Raw genomic sequence first — 14,535 nt, forward strand, 5'->3', positions numbered from 1 at the left:
CAGTAACTCCGCAGAGCTTTCTTCTTCCTTGTGCTTAAAGAGCTGCTGCATATAAAAATCATTCAACCACCTGCTTACGAACAGTAGACCTGAATTCTTCTGAGAAATGCCTTCTGACTAAAAATGTGACGGAATTACTTCCAAGATTTTTAATGAACATGTCTCAAAGAAGTTTAAGCTGTGTTTGGACAAATGTATTCACAAGAGAGGACAGCTCTTTGAGTCAGTTGTGTAAGAATTCAAGACGGATGCATTGTTTAATTACTCCACAGGGGTGGGAGAAGGCTGGAACTAACTCTTTCCTGTAACCTCTAGAATGTCTCGGAGCTCTGAAAAGTGCACAAGCTGAGGTCACAAAAAAGGGGGCCAGGCTCCAGACCAGAAGAGGACCTCAGTTAAGCCTCAGGGTATCATCAAGTACCCTGCTAATAAAATGACATCCCTGTCAGCAGAGAAACACAGGAAGCAAGCACTTGTCTGTCTGTCCTTTGTTGTGGTGAACTCATTTTATAGAATTTTGTGTACACGTCTCTTTAAGTGACCCGATTATTATTTTACAGAGTTTGCATTGAATTTCACAAAATATTCTTAAAGGTTTTTGAGATGTGAACAAATGCCTTCAATCTGTACAGTTACAGACTGCAATTGCAGTCCCAGTTTCCCGGACCAGTTATTAAATCTTGGTGACAAAATGAATCAATTGACTGTATCGTAAAAATGTACAAATTCTGAAATAAGCACAAAATTACGAACTTTGTGAAAAGCACTGTAAGGTCTTTTACTTTCATTGAGGTTTGGAATGCACTCATCAATTGTGATTCTTTCTATCCCCAAAATATAAAAATAGCATTGCAGTTCCCCTTTAAGTACATGTTTCAAGTAAAAAAACAACAACTCCTGTTTACAGATTTATGAAGATAACTTCATAACTATAACTAGGAGCTTGATACAATAGAAACAAATACAATAATACATTAAAACATTTCTAAGAAGTCCTCCATGCTCCTATAAGCCAGAGAGCGCTCATTATGACTGCTGGCAGTTTCTAAATGCCCTTTTGTTCAGCCTTTTTACAAGCCTGCAGGGAAATGTATTGTGCAATAAAATAAGTGGAGCCAGAAAGCACTAATGCTTGTACCGAAAAGGAAGTAGTCTGCTTACACATCGTTATCTGATATTCTGTTGCCTGTATATCTCTTATTTACTTCTAGCTACAACATACAGTAATAGCTGTGGGCTATTGATAGAGGGTTTCTCTAATTAATATGTACCTCTAATTTGGGAACTGTCCCCTACAGTGCAAGTGGGGGAGCTGGTATTGACTGCACTGCATACGATGACCTCATTGGAATGCATTTTTTTCTGTTGTTTGTCAAACTAGAACATTCCTGATGAAAAGCATCATCAGCAGGGATGAAGAAACAATAATTTTGCACTGTCTTTTCCAACTCGATATCCAACTAGGAGAAGCACATTTCAAATCACTGTTGTTACCAAAGACTGAAAAATAACCAAAAAAAGCACGGCTCAACAAAAGCCAGGCCAGTTGAAGTGTAGTGTTCAGTTTAAATAACACCAAAGACCAGGATGTATGCTGCCGAATTTGCAATGCAAATGTAGTCCAAATTGAGGAGAGCGTATACTCTGGGTACAGAAAGACAGAGAAGACAATCTGTCAGGGAGCCTACGTTTAGGATGTTTAGAATGTCTACATCATTATGAATATCCATCCAACATGTAGAGTTAAATGAATTCTGCCTCGACAATTATATATGTGGCAATGTACATATACTGTAATATTGAGAAAATTATTAAGGTCCAGTTAAATAAGAAATCTTGATCACTACATATAGAATATAGCTCATCTGACAGCTGTCTCCCGGCTGAGTTCTTGTTCGTATTTTATCCTTTATTCAACTGGCAGCTCACTCAAGACATGAGATTAACTGACCACTGGACCTCAGTAATTAGGCTTTTATTGGCCTCCTTATAACCGAGTGGTGTGGACACCTGTGACTAAGAAAGGATGTTCTGCTATTGGTGCTGAGCAGCCCTTTCACTCCTGTGCACTCTGTGATGACTGGAGCTGCCAGCTGAGTGAAGGACAAAAGAGCTCCAGCTGGGCTTGGTGGCCTGAATTAGGAAATGGGTCTGCAGCTGCCGAATGTCTTGACTACTGCTCACGAGGCTCCTGAAAAAAAAATCACCTTGTGCGTTTACAGGCATTAGAGGCACTACAATAAAACCGCCAAATACAATATTGAGAAAAAATTAGAATGAACACAAGAATGCAATAGAGTAAATTATTTCTAATAACATCCTGGAAACTGATAATCAATTTCAAGAAACATCTAGTTGAAGTCAAAATTGCTAAAGGAGGTGCCACCAGTTACTGGATTTAAAGGTGCACAAATGTATTCACAGGATGTGATATCTACTGCTGGATCATTTTTTTTTTAATACAAATATATGTTATGTCTTTAAGTCACACTCTTAATCAGGTTGTCTTCACCATTTATTATCATGCAGCTCCAATTGAGTTTTTAGGTATAAAATATATGAAAATACAGATCCAACCTCCTTGGGTTCACAAACATTGTCCTTGGCACTGTAACATGTAACCAGTGTATGCACTGCAGGTTTTTTAATCAACTTCAAGTCTACCCAGTATTTCAAATCACATATTTCTGAAATGATCTAACAGAGCTCCTCTTTAACCTGGCAGTGTTTTATTTCCTAACAAAGGTGTTAATGCAGTAGGTGATGTTCCATTTTGTAGCTTATTAAAACACCATTTTCAATTGGCTATTTCAGCAACCAAACCAGCTAGACTTGCCGAAGGACCTGCTCTTGCTTGTAACTCACCTTAGATCCTTTGGGCTTTCATCCAGCTCGCTGTTATGTGTTGGTGCTCCCACCCATTTTCAAAAAAAAAAAAAGATCTAATGAAACAGACTCATTTATGAAAACAGACATCAACTCAATGCTAAATTTCAACGAGAAAAAGTTTATTAATTTTGAAAGACAAGCCACAAATTTTAAGAAAACAACACCAGTAAGCTAGCCTGAGCTCAAATCTGAAATATTCAGAAAAACAAACTACATGTGTCCTTAATATTTCCTATAGATTCTTTTATAACGACACACTAAAAGTTAATATATACCTTTATAAATATAAAAGTTCCCCAGTTGTTTTTGTTATTATTATTTTTTTGTAAAATACACAATACAAATCACCCTTGCACTTGTTAGCTCTTGCCAATTTTAGAGGATATGATATACCAAAATTTAACTTGAAACAACACACAAAAAAATCACAATGATATATATTTACAAAATACAACACATTATACAAAACAAAAAAAGAGAGAATCACAATGTACTCATTCAACATATTTAAATAATTAAAAATTAATTTGTCATCCAAAAAGAATAAAGGAAAATAACAACAATGGCAAAAAAAAATCAGAGATACATTTCCTCCATTTTTCTGTATATACACCACAGACTCAGCTACTGGGAGAGCACAGAGCCACACGGCCTGCGAGACTGTGGGCGGGTTGTGCTTGCATCAGAATGAGCTACAGCATGTCACCATTTACAAAGAGAACTGTCAGATGGCACTTCAAATATATCGGAAATCAACACACCGCTTTTACTGTACTGCAAAACCAAAATTGACAGCAATATTACAGTATTCTTCTTCCATTGGCAAAACTGTCATTAGAACATCCTGTGTACACAGTTTTAGTTAAGACACTAAAAAAAAACCCAAGGTTAACATTAAGTGCCAAGAATCGCAAGAGAATTACCATCCACCACATAATGGAACATACAGAATGTTATCGCATATGTCCTCCCATTGATGGAGACCATTTTTGCAGCAGATATACCCAGATGGGTGGCCAGCACTTCATCTCTTATAACCTAATAATAGTTCCAACAACAAATTGTGTTCTGCAATGTTGGTGTGTTTGTAAGTAAACAACTCTTTTAAAAAGAATCTGTGAATTACTTTATTTATTTATTTTTACTATCCCTATTAACAGGTTTTATGATGACATTTACAAGGAACTTTACGGATGCTGGAAGTCTAGAAGCAACTCAAAGTCAAACTTTAAATTTTACAAGTGAAAATAGTCTATGAAGTATTGCACATGGAGAGAACGAGGGATTATAAAGGAGATACAGGCCTACAGAGATACCAGCTTGCAAAGAACGATCCCTATTTCTATTAATCTATTTTAACACACTGATTGAAAGGTTTTAATACAATCACGTAAGTAGAGACTGCCTTCTAAGACTTGCCAGATGGAGTCAATGTAATTACTATTCAAAATAACTAAAGGATGGACAAGATACTTTATATTTGGAATGCATTACAATCAATTATTCTTAATGTATCTAAGAGCTTCATTTGTCTACTGGGGGCTTCACCAGGCATCTCACCTTTGATGTGAGCATCTTTATTTCATAAAAACAAAACAAAAATCATAAGGCTACAAACAGGAGCATGCCACTTTGCCATTCTAGCTTGTTTGGTTGTTAGTGACTAATTTCTGTTTTGATTGTTGTTTTGTAGTTTTATAACACAGGTTACTTCGTGCTTTAGGAATTGTAACTAGTTGAGGTAAAGAAGTGATCAGTCATTCATTTTATTGATGATCTTTTAAATACAACATTTGGCCTTTTGACGACAAAATCTGTTATTGAACATTTTTAAAAATAAGGCGATTTTGAGGATCAGCAAATCCAAAACTAAGAGTTGTTGGTTTAGAAAAAAAGGAATCTCAGTGTTTGACTTCCATCATGTTTTTCCTATATGATACAATATACACTAGTAGAGCAAGTCTAAAATATTAAAATTAGCAGGCAATTTTGTAAACAGAAAACAAGATGGGATTTTATTCTGATTCGTCTGTGTGAAAGATGTGTGTAAAAAAGTACTTTGCTGTAAAAAAATTAAGATGTATAATCTTTTGAATAAATGTATAAGCATAAGATGAAAAAAATATAAATACAAAAAAAACCTAAACTTTTTAAACCGATATATACTGAATGAATGTCCTGTAGAGTTCTGTACCGACTGGTTTTTGCATCTGAGATAAGTTAAGAATCAAAAAGATTGCTCAAAAAAGGAGTCAATGTGTCTTATAATTCTCAGGAATCTTTATTTCTAGTCTTGTTCTGTCGGTCAAGATCATCTCCTGAACTCCTCAACAGGTAGAGTATGAATTTAATTTGGACTCTGCAAGTTCTCTGAGCAGCATTTCCATATGAACTCAGCTGTATTAAAGTTCAGTGGATGGCAAGACAAACCTAATGAAGTGCACCATAACTCTTCTCTGTATAACTCTGTGAGATCTAACCCATTTTTTATAAAAAACAGAAAAGCTAGACAACCGATGACATACTTCTGTTTATTTTAATTACTACTTTATCATACTTTCATTTTTGTTCAAAAGGATTAGTCTGAACTGAATAACTCTCTTACTTTTTTAAGGTTCAGAAAAGAACTACTACCGACAGAAGTGCTCTTTTCCAGAAAGAGCACAACAGTGATGCGTGTGTCCAGGTTTTGTTGTTGGCGTAAGCTCAAAAGACAGAATAAACCACTGGAAAGCAGGCACATCAAAATATGTCATCATAACACCAGTTAAAGGGTGCTTTGGAATTTTTTTTTTTTTGTCAAAACCATATTGATATATTTTGATGTTGTGTGCATTTCTTGGAATGAATATTGACAGCATTGTCTATTAAGTGTTGACAGCTCACTCTATGTTTGAAAGTGTACATAGAGGCAAACTAAGGACCAGTCAACCCAACAGACCCAGGAGTAGCTGACCAAAAGTTTTTGATGAGGACGGCAAACAAGAGTTTTGATATAAGGTTACATACAGTGTTAGTGCTTTATCCTAGTTCCTGATTGGGGTTTGTCTACAGGGCAGGACAAAAGGAGCCCCTGGCAAAAAGAAAATCCCCTTCAGGCAGCTACTCTTTAACTTGCAGCTGATATAAGTAGGGTATTGTGGTGTAGTGTTCCCTCTTTAATAACAATATGTTTACGTAATTGAGGAGCATTGCACTTATCAGTTCCTTAAGTGATGGTCCCATTATCATTTTCCCAGCCAGTTCTCTATTCTAAATGAGCTAAATGCAAACCCTAAAACAAACGGTGCATGTCCTCATTCAAACCTCCTGAAACTTACATGATCCGTTTCCCTTTTAACAACCCAGTCTCTAAATAAAATGTGGTCTTCACACACGTCACTGAGAGAAGTCAGACCCTGGGGACTGCAGGAGAGAGCTGGGCTGATGTGGCCTCAGTTTTCTCTGGTCCTGATCAAGCTCACTCATGGTAGTGTATATCATTGAAGGCACTGAATATTCTTTTGTAACTGAAGCTGCACTGTAGTTCTGCACAATCTCAAGCATTACATGAGCAGTGATTTGCAGGGAGAGAATGGAACACGTTTTCCCACTTTTTACACTTGCATTTAGGAAAATGAAATAGCTTTCAATATTGAACCAAAATGGAAATTGATATGTTCCTTTAAAAGAAGGCAGGAATTTTTACTTTTGTTTTACATTGGCCTAAATAAGAGATGATATTTTAACAATAAAACAGCCAAAGGCTTTTCTTTAAAAAACAAACCAACAAACAAACAAACAAACAAAGCAATCCTTATGATTCTAACATTTTCAGTAAAAAAAAAATCTCAGTAAGGACTTTACAGTACTTTTCCCTTCCATGTAAAATTAAACACATACATAAGAGAATGTTTTAAAATAAGAATCCTTAGAAATGGGTGCAATGTATAACCAGGCAGGATATTAATGTTTTAAGAGGTTGTTTTGGACCATGTTAGGATCACTGGAAAAAAAAATGATTCTACCAGGCACATGTCACAAAGAAAATAAATTAAAAATAAACAGACCATTAAACTAGCAGCACAAAATGCATGCAAAACAAAAAGCACTTATGAGACTGTACAAATCAATATGAATAAATATAATTGATTAACCCTTTGAGAACTGTTTGCACTGCTGGCAAAACAGTGTATTGTCTTTTGAATTAGTTTCATTTGTTTGATAGGAATGGAAAAGGAAAAGAAAAGAGATGCAATGTTTCGGCTGTGGGGGCCTACTTCAGGTGTGAGGTCTCTACAAGAACGCTCCATAGCTGAAACGTGTCTCTTTTCTTTTCAGCATGGAATAAACCTTTACCTTTGCAGCCTACGCATGCTGAAGCAGCTACCTACTTCAATTGCCTGATGACTACTAGCGGTGGATAAATGTGTATTCACCAGCTGTATGCACCGAGAGTGAAGAATGTACTATGAGTGAGGCCGGTGCAGGAGGGGCGGGCACAGTAGGGTGTGCCACACGACGTGGGCAGCGGAGCAGTGCCTATACCACCCTGCCGCTCACCTCGCACCTCAGACACGCCACAGCTGGATTTGGTATTATTGCAGGCCAACAAATATCCGAGCAAATATTTCTCCAGAGCAAACACAACAGCTTCATCATGGCACCAAGAAAATTACTTTTTTAAAATCTATTGTGCTTATATGTCACAAGACAGTCATGATCCCACCATACATACACTGTGGGAGTCTGCTTTATGAGGTGAAGTATTAGTCATTTTGTCATCTAGTTAAGGATTTCTAAAGCTACCTAGTCATTTTTTAGGTTTTCTAAAAAATCTTCTAAACTAAATTTCACTTGAGATCAGAGACAAAAACATAACTGGCTCATGTAAAGTGCCTAAATAAGAGACCATAATAATTAAGACACATCGCACTCTATTTGTCTATTTTAACAGCAATTTTAAAAAAGATACCATAATAGCATTAGCATAAAAATATAAGAAATGTATTAGCATTTTGGGGAGGATTTGTAAACAGATCTTGCCTCAGTTGATAGGCATTAATCGATACGTTTTGCTAAATTAATTGTGAAATGTATCTGTAAAAGTTCTGGAGTAATAACAAAAAAATGTAGTCTGATGATTAAATGATTGTGCAGAGAGTTCTCAAAGGTTTACAGTTGTAGACATTTCTTAAGTCAGTCAGTAGTATTTTAAAACAGTGAATTTTAACTATTTCTTTTTCAGTTTAAACACCTCCAGCCACTACGGTTTCATAAAAGAAAAATCGATAGAAATTCAAGTACAGAGTTTGCCAGTGTTGTGAAAATGACAGCTGCCTTATATGTCTCAGCATCATTAACTTTTTCGGTCAGGCACAGAAACAACAAATAAATCAGGTAGCAACAGGCAACAGCTTGTGATCTTCACTCTGTCTTTCTTCCCAAAATTACATCACTTTTGGAACAGTCCTTGGTCTTTCAATTTGAAATTGCCATTTGTCCACCCAGTCTCAGAATGTGGGTTATAAATTGACTCTGCTTGCCAATACATCCCTCATCTCATACCAGCACAAGAGAGAAGTCATGACCTTTACAGTAAAAATGCTGTAAAAAATCTAGCCATCTGTTTTGCTACACAGGCCACAGCACAAACAGAAGAGCTAGACTGCAGGGCAGAGAACAGCTTTCAGCTCACATTGGTGACGCTGAGAGCAAGCTCATGGCAGCTGCTGGAGCAGCAGAGAAGAGTGGGGACACACTGGCTGACTGTGGACCTGCCTAGCGCTGGAAAAGCCCCCTGGAGTGGTGAGCCACAGGCAGGTAAAGGTACAGTATAGCAACTCATTAACAATTCACTATCAACATGTAGTTAACAGAAACAAAACACACATCTGAAATATAAAGTGATTCTTATTAAAGGCAGGTGCGAACAATTCAAAAGACTTAGAATTCCCGTTGTTTGTTTTGCTTTAGACTGAAAGTCACACCCACTTCCCCTATCCTGACTGGATGTAGAGTGAACTGGTTAGGCAATAACCAGATTTTTTACATTAAATACAAGAGTGACTAACCTTGTTCCAAATAAAGGACACCAATGCTGAAGTCTGCAAATAAGTCAGCATTTCCAGTCATGGTGGCTATTTTTTCAACATACTTTCTCTTTATTACCGTGTATCCTGTTCATGAGGATAATAAACTGAATAAATATTCCTTCATCAATGTCACTACCTATTAGGCTAAAAACACATATACAATTGATCCAGGCCAACAGAATATCATGCCTGCACTTTGAGAAGAGACAAGAAGTGAATTTCACAAGCTTTCTAATACATCAAGACAGCCTAAATGAGAAATACTTCTCAATTCCTGTCCACCTGTCACAGCGAGCAGTCTTACAGGCTTGTGCCTCATACATCAAAGCGCCAAGAAGATACAGTTAATGACCTGAGAGAAAGCAGCAAGCCTGACATAAGGCTCCACAGCCCAGTCCCCAGCCATAATCCAAACAACACCAAGTCATAGCTACCAAACATGACAGAATGACAATCATAGCAAATACATGAAAAAATACACAAACCAAATAAATCTAGATAGATATATCATAGAAAATATTAATTTGGTCCAATATACATTAATAAAGAGAAAACAGAGTAAGGATCAAGGTGATGTTTGCACTCCATCTAATAACTGCTGATGGTAGTAATTTGTTTTTACAAAGAAATAATCTCAGGTAAACAAACTTGTAAAGGCTGTAGCAAAATTCAGCAGCTCAGCAGCCTGAGCTGAAATTAAAAATGGAATCTGTGCACTCCAGCCAGTTGAAAACTGAACAGTTGCAAAGAGGGTGCAGCACATGGGCAGCTGGACTCGAAGCCACCTGTGTTGTTACAACACAGAGATCAGGACACAAGAAGCCCTGCATGCTGCATGCGTTTTGCCAAATGAGCCAGAGCCCACTAGCAGTAGAGAACATGGAGCCACAGCAAACTCACAGATCACTCTCTTTGCTACAGCACACTGAACAAAAAACATTGAGACACAGCAGTTATATGTTCAGACATGGGGTTAGTATCTGATGGAATCTGTTCAGAAACTCAGGTTACCTGTAGTATCTGACGAGTGCTGAACACAGTTTGAGTCCATTCTCCTGCATACTGACCAGCTGACTATCAGCAGCAATAGGTTTCCCTTCTCCCTGCATAGGAAGGGCTATAAAACTCACAGGAGTGCAATTAGTTCATTTAGATGTAAATGAATAAATCCCCACAAATCTATGTCTTTCTGTTAAAATCACTTTATAAATACCTCAGTCTAAATGTTTGTCTTTTAAGAGCAGGTAGAGTCAATATTGACATAATAATGTTTAGTCTGACATAAAAGAACTCGGTATGAAATCGCTGGAATCCTTTTCACAAAATGAAAAATAACCAGTCGTGCCATTTGTTTCCACTTAGATGGTGGGTCACAAACCCAGCTGTCTGAGTTTGCTCAGGAGAAGCTTCAACTCATTCTGTATCTCCTCAGCTCAAGTAAAACTGGAGCATGGTCAATAAGGATACACCACTCACACACAAGGTTACAAAAACAACAGAATACAGATAAATGATTTGCCGGACTGCTGGGGTTGGGTTGGGGGTGGGGGGTGGGAGGAGCCAAAAAAAGCTGCAGTTGTTTAAGGCACTGTGCAGAAGCGGAGGTACATTGATCCCTGACATTAATTCTGTACATGGCAATAGTCCAACATGCCGCCTACAGAAAGGATGACGCAACTTCTTGAGGTGTGTCTGCTTTGATTCTTTTGTTTTGGTCCAATCCCAAAATCTCCTTGATAGACAGAGTACAATAAAGGGCCCTGGTAACAAAAAACAACTGCGTGGCACAGTAAACAAACAACTCCTATAATCACATCTTACTGCTCTGGGACTAATGTCTATGAGTACTGTACTATACTAGCAGTTAAAGCTATTAACTACAGACCTATGTGCCCTAGGGAAACTGTGGCTGGAACATACGAAATCTAGCTCTAATATTTACAGCACTGTCATCACCCTGCAGAACAGCAGCTGACCCAAGTCTGACAGTACAGTAGCACGTGATGTACAGAAGAGGCAGCCTGCCAGCTTGAGCTGCCTTACTGACTGCTGTAAAAATCTCACAAAAATCACAGTTCAGTATTTCCATTCATACAGGACTCACAATTCTCGTTAAGCTAATAAAAACATACAGAATAAAATAGTGTACCCATGTATTTTAGTTCACTTCATTTAGAGATATTTTTACTAATTTCTGACTGAAGATCTTTAAATGATAATTTCATGTATCAGAAACCATTGTTATAATTTTAGAAACCAAATTAACCCTCATTTTATAATTTTGCTGGGCTTCTAGCATTCATTTTCTTTTCACACAATGCCGCTAAATTTGTATTTAGCACTACAAAAATAACCCCAGTTTTACTATCTCCCCTTTTTGACACACATTCATTCAGGAAAAAGACTACATTACACAATAAAATATGCAAAGGGTTAAGTGGGATGACAGGCTGCAGTAACATTAGTCCCTTACAAAGAACACCAAACTTACACAGTGCACCCATGGTATCTGGGCTGCTGCAGGCGAATACACCTGTGGCAAATGTTCTTGTGATCTCCATGAGCTGTGATCCTGCTGCAGCTCCACCTGCTGTCCAGTAATTGGAGTTAACCAAATCTCAAAAACAAATCTTGAGCCCTCTACATAAGTCTCTACTAACACTAGTCTCCTCAATCAAAGGCACCACAAACTGATCATCAGAAATGGGGGAAAAAAAACAAAGAGTATTAAGATCAACCTATATGATTGATCTGGTATATAACATCCTCATCCCCATAAAGTTCACTATGAGGAAAACTCACAGGTTCCTGCCACTTTGTGCAGGGATGGAGGCAACTCAAGACAAAGAACTCCAGTGAATTTAAGTGAAATCATTGCCAAGCCCTGCTCTCACATCCGCAAGCAACAGTTTGCCCTGAAATCACAACTCTTCGATTTGATGATACCACAGAAAGAGTGTTAAAGCTCAATGCATTGTCCATTAAAATGGAGACTTTTCTCTCCTGACAAGTTAGCAGCTCCAACAAGGGTTTCATATTATCACTGGGGACCATACAGTACACAATGTGGTCACCACAACACACAAATACTAGGATGAGAAAAAGTGTCACAGAAAGACCAGGCAGGAACCATATTTCTTTTCCTCGCTAGTGCCATAAGTGCAAACAAGACACTGGAGAGAATCCATACTTTACCAGTGACAAACAGGCTAGGACCCTAAGTGTCTCCTGTACTGTTTTTAAATATTGGACTCGAAAACTAGACCATAGTGTCTTGGAATGGTCATGTTTACAGTTTTGGCAGTCAGACAAAGATGTCATGACATGTAGACCATTGCTTTTTTTTTTTGCTTGAACAGCACAGATTGGTTTTTCCAACCATCTGCATCAACGTACCTCCTGTACAGTAATAATGTGTGCCAACTGCTAAACGAGGTAATGGCAGAATCCACAAAGTCACTATAGGGGTAATTACAGACACAAAGGTTTAAAAAGAATCTCAGTGAGTGATACTAATCTAATTTGTAGCTGCCCTTATACACGATTCTGACTGTGCTACACCTGCTCTACAACAGGAAATAAACTGCCAAATTGAAAGATATCAGTTCAATGCTCCTCTAACTTTAGATTCCTTTTATACATCTCTGGACTCCAATGGTCCCTGCTGCACTGAGGAGGAAAGGAGCTTCTTAATTCAGACATTCGGCTGAGACTTAGGTTGGCACCTGGGGCACTGATGCCACTATGGAACTGTGTCAGCACTTCTGGTACAGATGTTTGTCACTAGACTACCTCTTAACAAGGATGTTTTTTTTTAGGGACTGCGAAAATACTTCAGTCATGTGTGAGATTATTAAAACAAAAGAGGAGCACAAAGGGAGAGAGGCTGGCCATATTTTGCTGAGTGAGAGACAAAGAAACAGCACATTCAGAGTAAGGCAGGGGTGACAGCGTCACCTGAACTGAACTGGGGCTACACACACAGGCTGAAGCTACACACAGGCTGAGCAGTTTCAGGGGGAAAGAATCAAATGAATCTTGTGTAGTGGCTTATGGGTTACCAATGGGATTTTTATCAAGCAGGTCACTACCATAACCTTTGGTACATGAAAGCAAGTCCTTTTTTTAAACAGCCGATTGTTCTCTTTCTTTAAAGAAGTTCTTCCTCTTTGTTGGAGCAGGTTGTCCAATACAGATGGGAGAACTGGACCTGTGTTCGTGGCCACAAAGGGTGCAGAGAATTACAGAAAATGACATTTCAAAACATTGAATCATGCCTCGTTTCCCAAACAGACTGCTTCACGTAGGTTGACAGTGACGTTATCTTGCCGGGTGGCAGATCAAGCCCGAGACCCCCCTAGTTCAACTCACCTGCCCTTCTTTGGGTGAGAGAACCCTGTTCAGCCCAGTGCGCTCAGTTCAGGCTTCACATGGTTTTGGTTCTTAGGCTTAGAATCACGAACACCCTTGTTCACGAGACCAAGAGAAATCTGCAAACAGTCAAGCTACAGGTTTAGACGGCTATTGAGAGAGCATGGTGACAAGCGACGGAGAGAGGTGCTCCAGCCCCTGGATGCCTCAGACCGAGGCGTAGGTGTTTCCGGTGGCGCTGCAGTGCCGGATGGTGGGCGTGCCAGGGAGGATGTGCTCAGGTGGCAGAGAGTTCAGGATGATAGGCTGAACACCGCCGTCCAGCGCCCCCTGTAAAGCCTGGCTCACCTCTGCTTTCTCTCTCTTAGCCAGTGGTTCCCCCGAGTCCTCCATTTCATCCTCCATCTCGCTCTCCGCGTCACTCACTTCATCTGCTCAGAAGGGAAACGCATACATTAGGACAATCTGGATTCCTTGCCTCTCTGATTCAGCAATGTCCTGTTTTACTAGACTGGGTTGATAGACCCAGCTCATCAAGGATCTGGTTTCATTAAACTTCGATCTCTTAACCTGCTAAAGTGCTTCTACTTGATTACAATCACACACATTTGAATCCTTGGGAGCTATGTTAGTAAGACGCAGAAAATAAAACTCAAGAGTTTCTTTGCAGCAGAATCATTGGGTCACCGACAAATACTGTGTCCCTGCGTTACTTGCCCCTTAATTTTCAAAGTGAAAAAATGAGCGCAAATTATGATCAGTGCCTCAATAGCACAATGAACACAGTGGTCGTTTGATGCAGACAGAAAATAGCAAATAGCAATGCGTTTCAAGTACAAAGCTATTCCCTGGGCAGCATCATAGGTAGCCTGCATCTTTGATGAATCTTCAAACTACTTGTTGTGGTCAAATAAAATCTTGTTCAGGATAACGTTGTTCAGTTACAAAAAAAAGATATCTTGCTAGTTTGCAAGATAGTAAAGAAATCAATTTTTTAGAAGGCTGAGGGCGTGGCTGGGAGGGGTGGAGGTTACCATCTGCCTAAGCCTTTCCCTGCAGGAAAACCTGTTGCAAAATTAACAAGCTTCTGGTATTGCCTTGAAACGACAATAACCTTGTTGCCACTGCCTGCTTCACTATTAACTACAATAGTTAAAGTATGTGGTTACCACATGTAAAAATGTGAAAATGACAGAGGAGC

General features: G+C 38.7%; 1 protein-coding gene across 4 annotated transcripts in view; it reads right to left on the minus strand.

The window, feature by feature from the left end:
• Nucleotides 1–2,987: 2,987 nt before the first annotated feature.
• The window catches only part of rfx3 (regulatory factor X, 3 (influences HLA class II expression)), a 55,185-nt gene continuing 43,637 nt past the window's right edge, over nucleotides 2,988–14,535 (minus strand). For all 4 annotated transcript variants that reach the window (XM_088628594.1, XM_088628591.1, XM_088628592.1 and 1 more), the window contains one exon: nucleotides 2,988–13,765. In XM_088628594.1, the coding sequence (XP_088484720.1) occupies nucleotides 13,542–13,765 (224 nt within the window). In that variant the 3' untranslated portion in view covers nucleotides 2,988–13,541. The remainder of the gene's footprint in view (nucleotides 13,766–14,535) is intronic.

This window comes from Lepisosteus platostomus, chromosome 4 (assembly GCF_059453375.1).
Source record: "Lepisosteus platostomus isolate fLepPlt1 chromosome 4, fLepPlt1.hap1, whole genome shotgun sequence".
In the NCBI taxonomy this organism is placed as follows: Eukaryota; Metazoa; Chordata; class Actinopteri; order Semionotiformes; family Lepisosteidae; genus Lepisosteus; species Lepisosteus platostomus.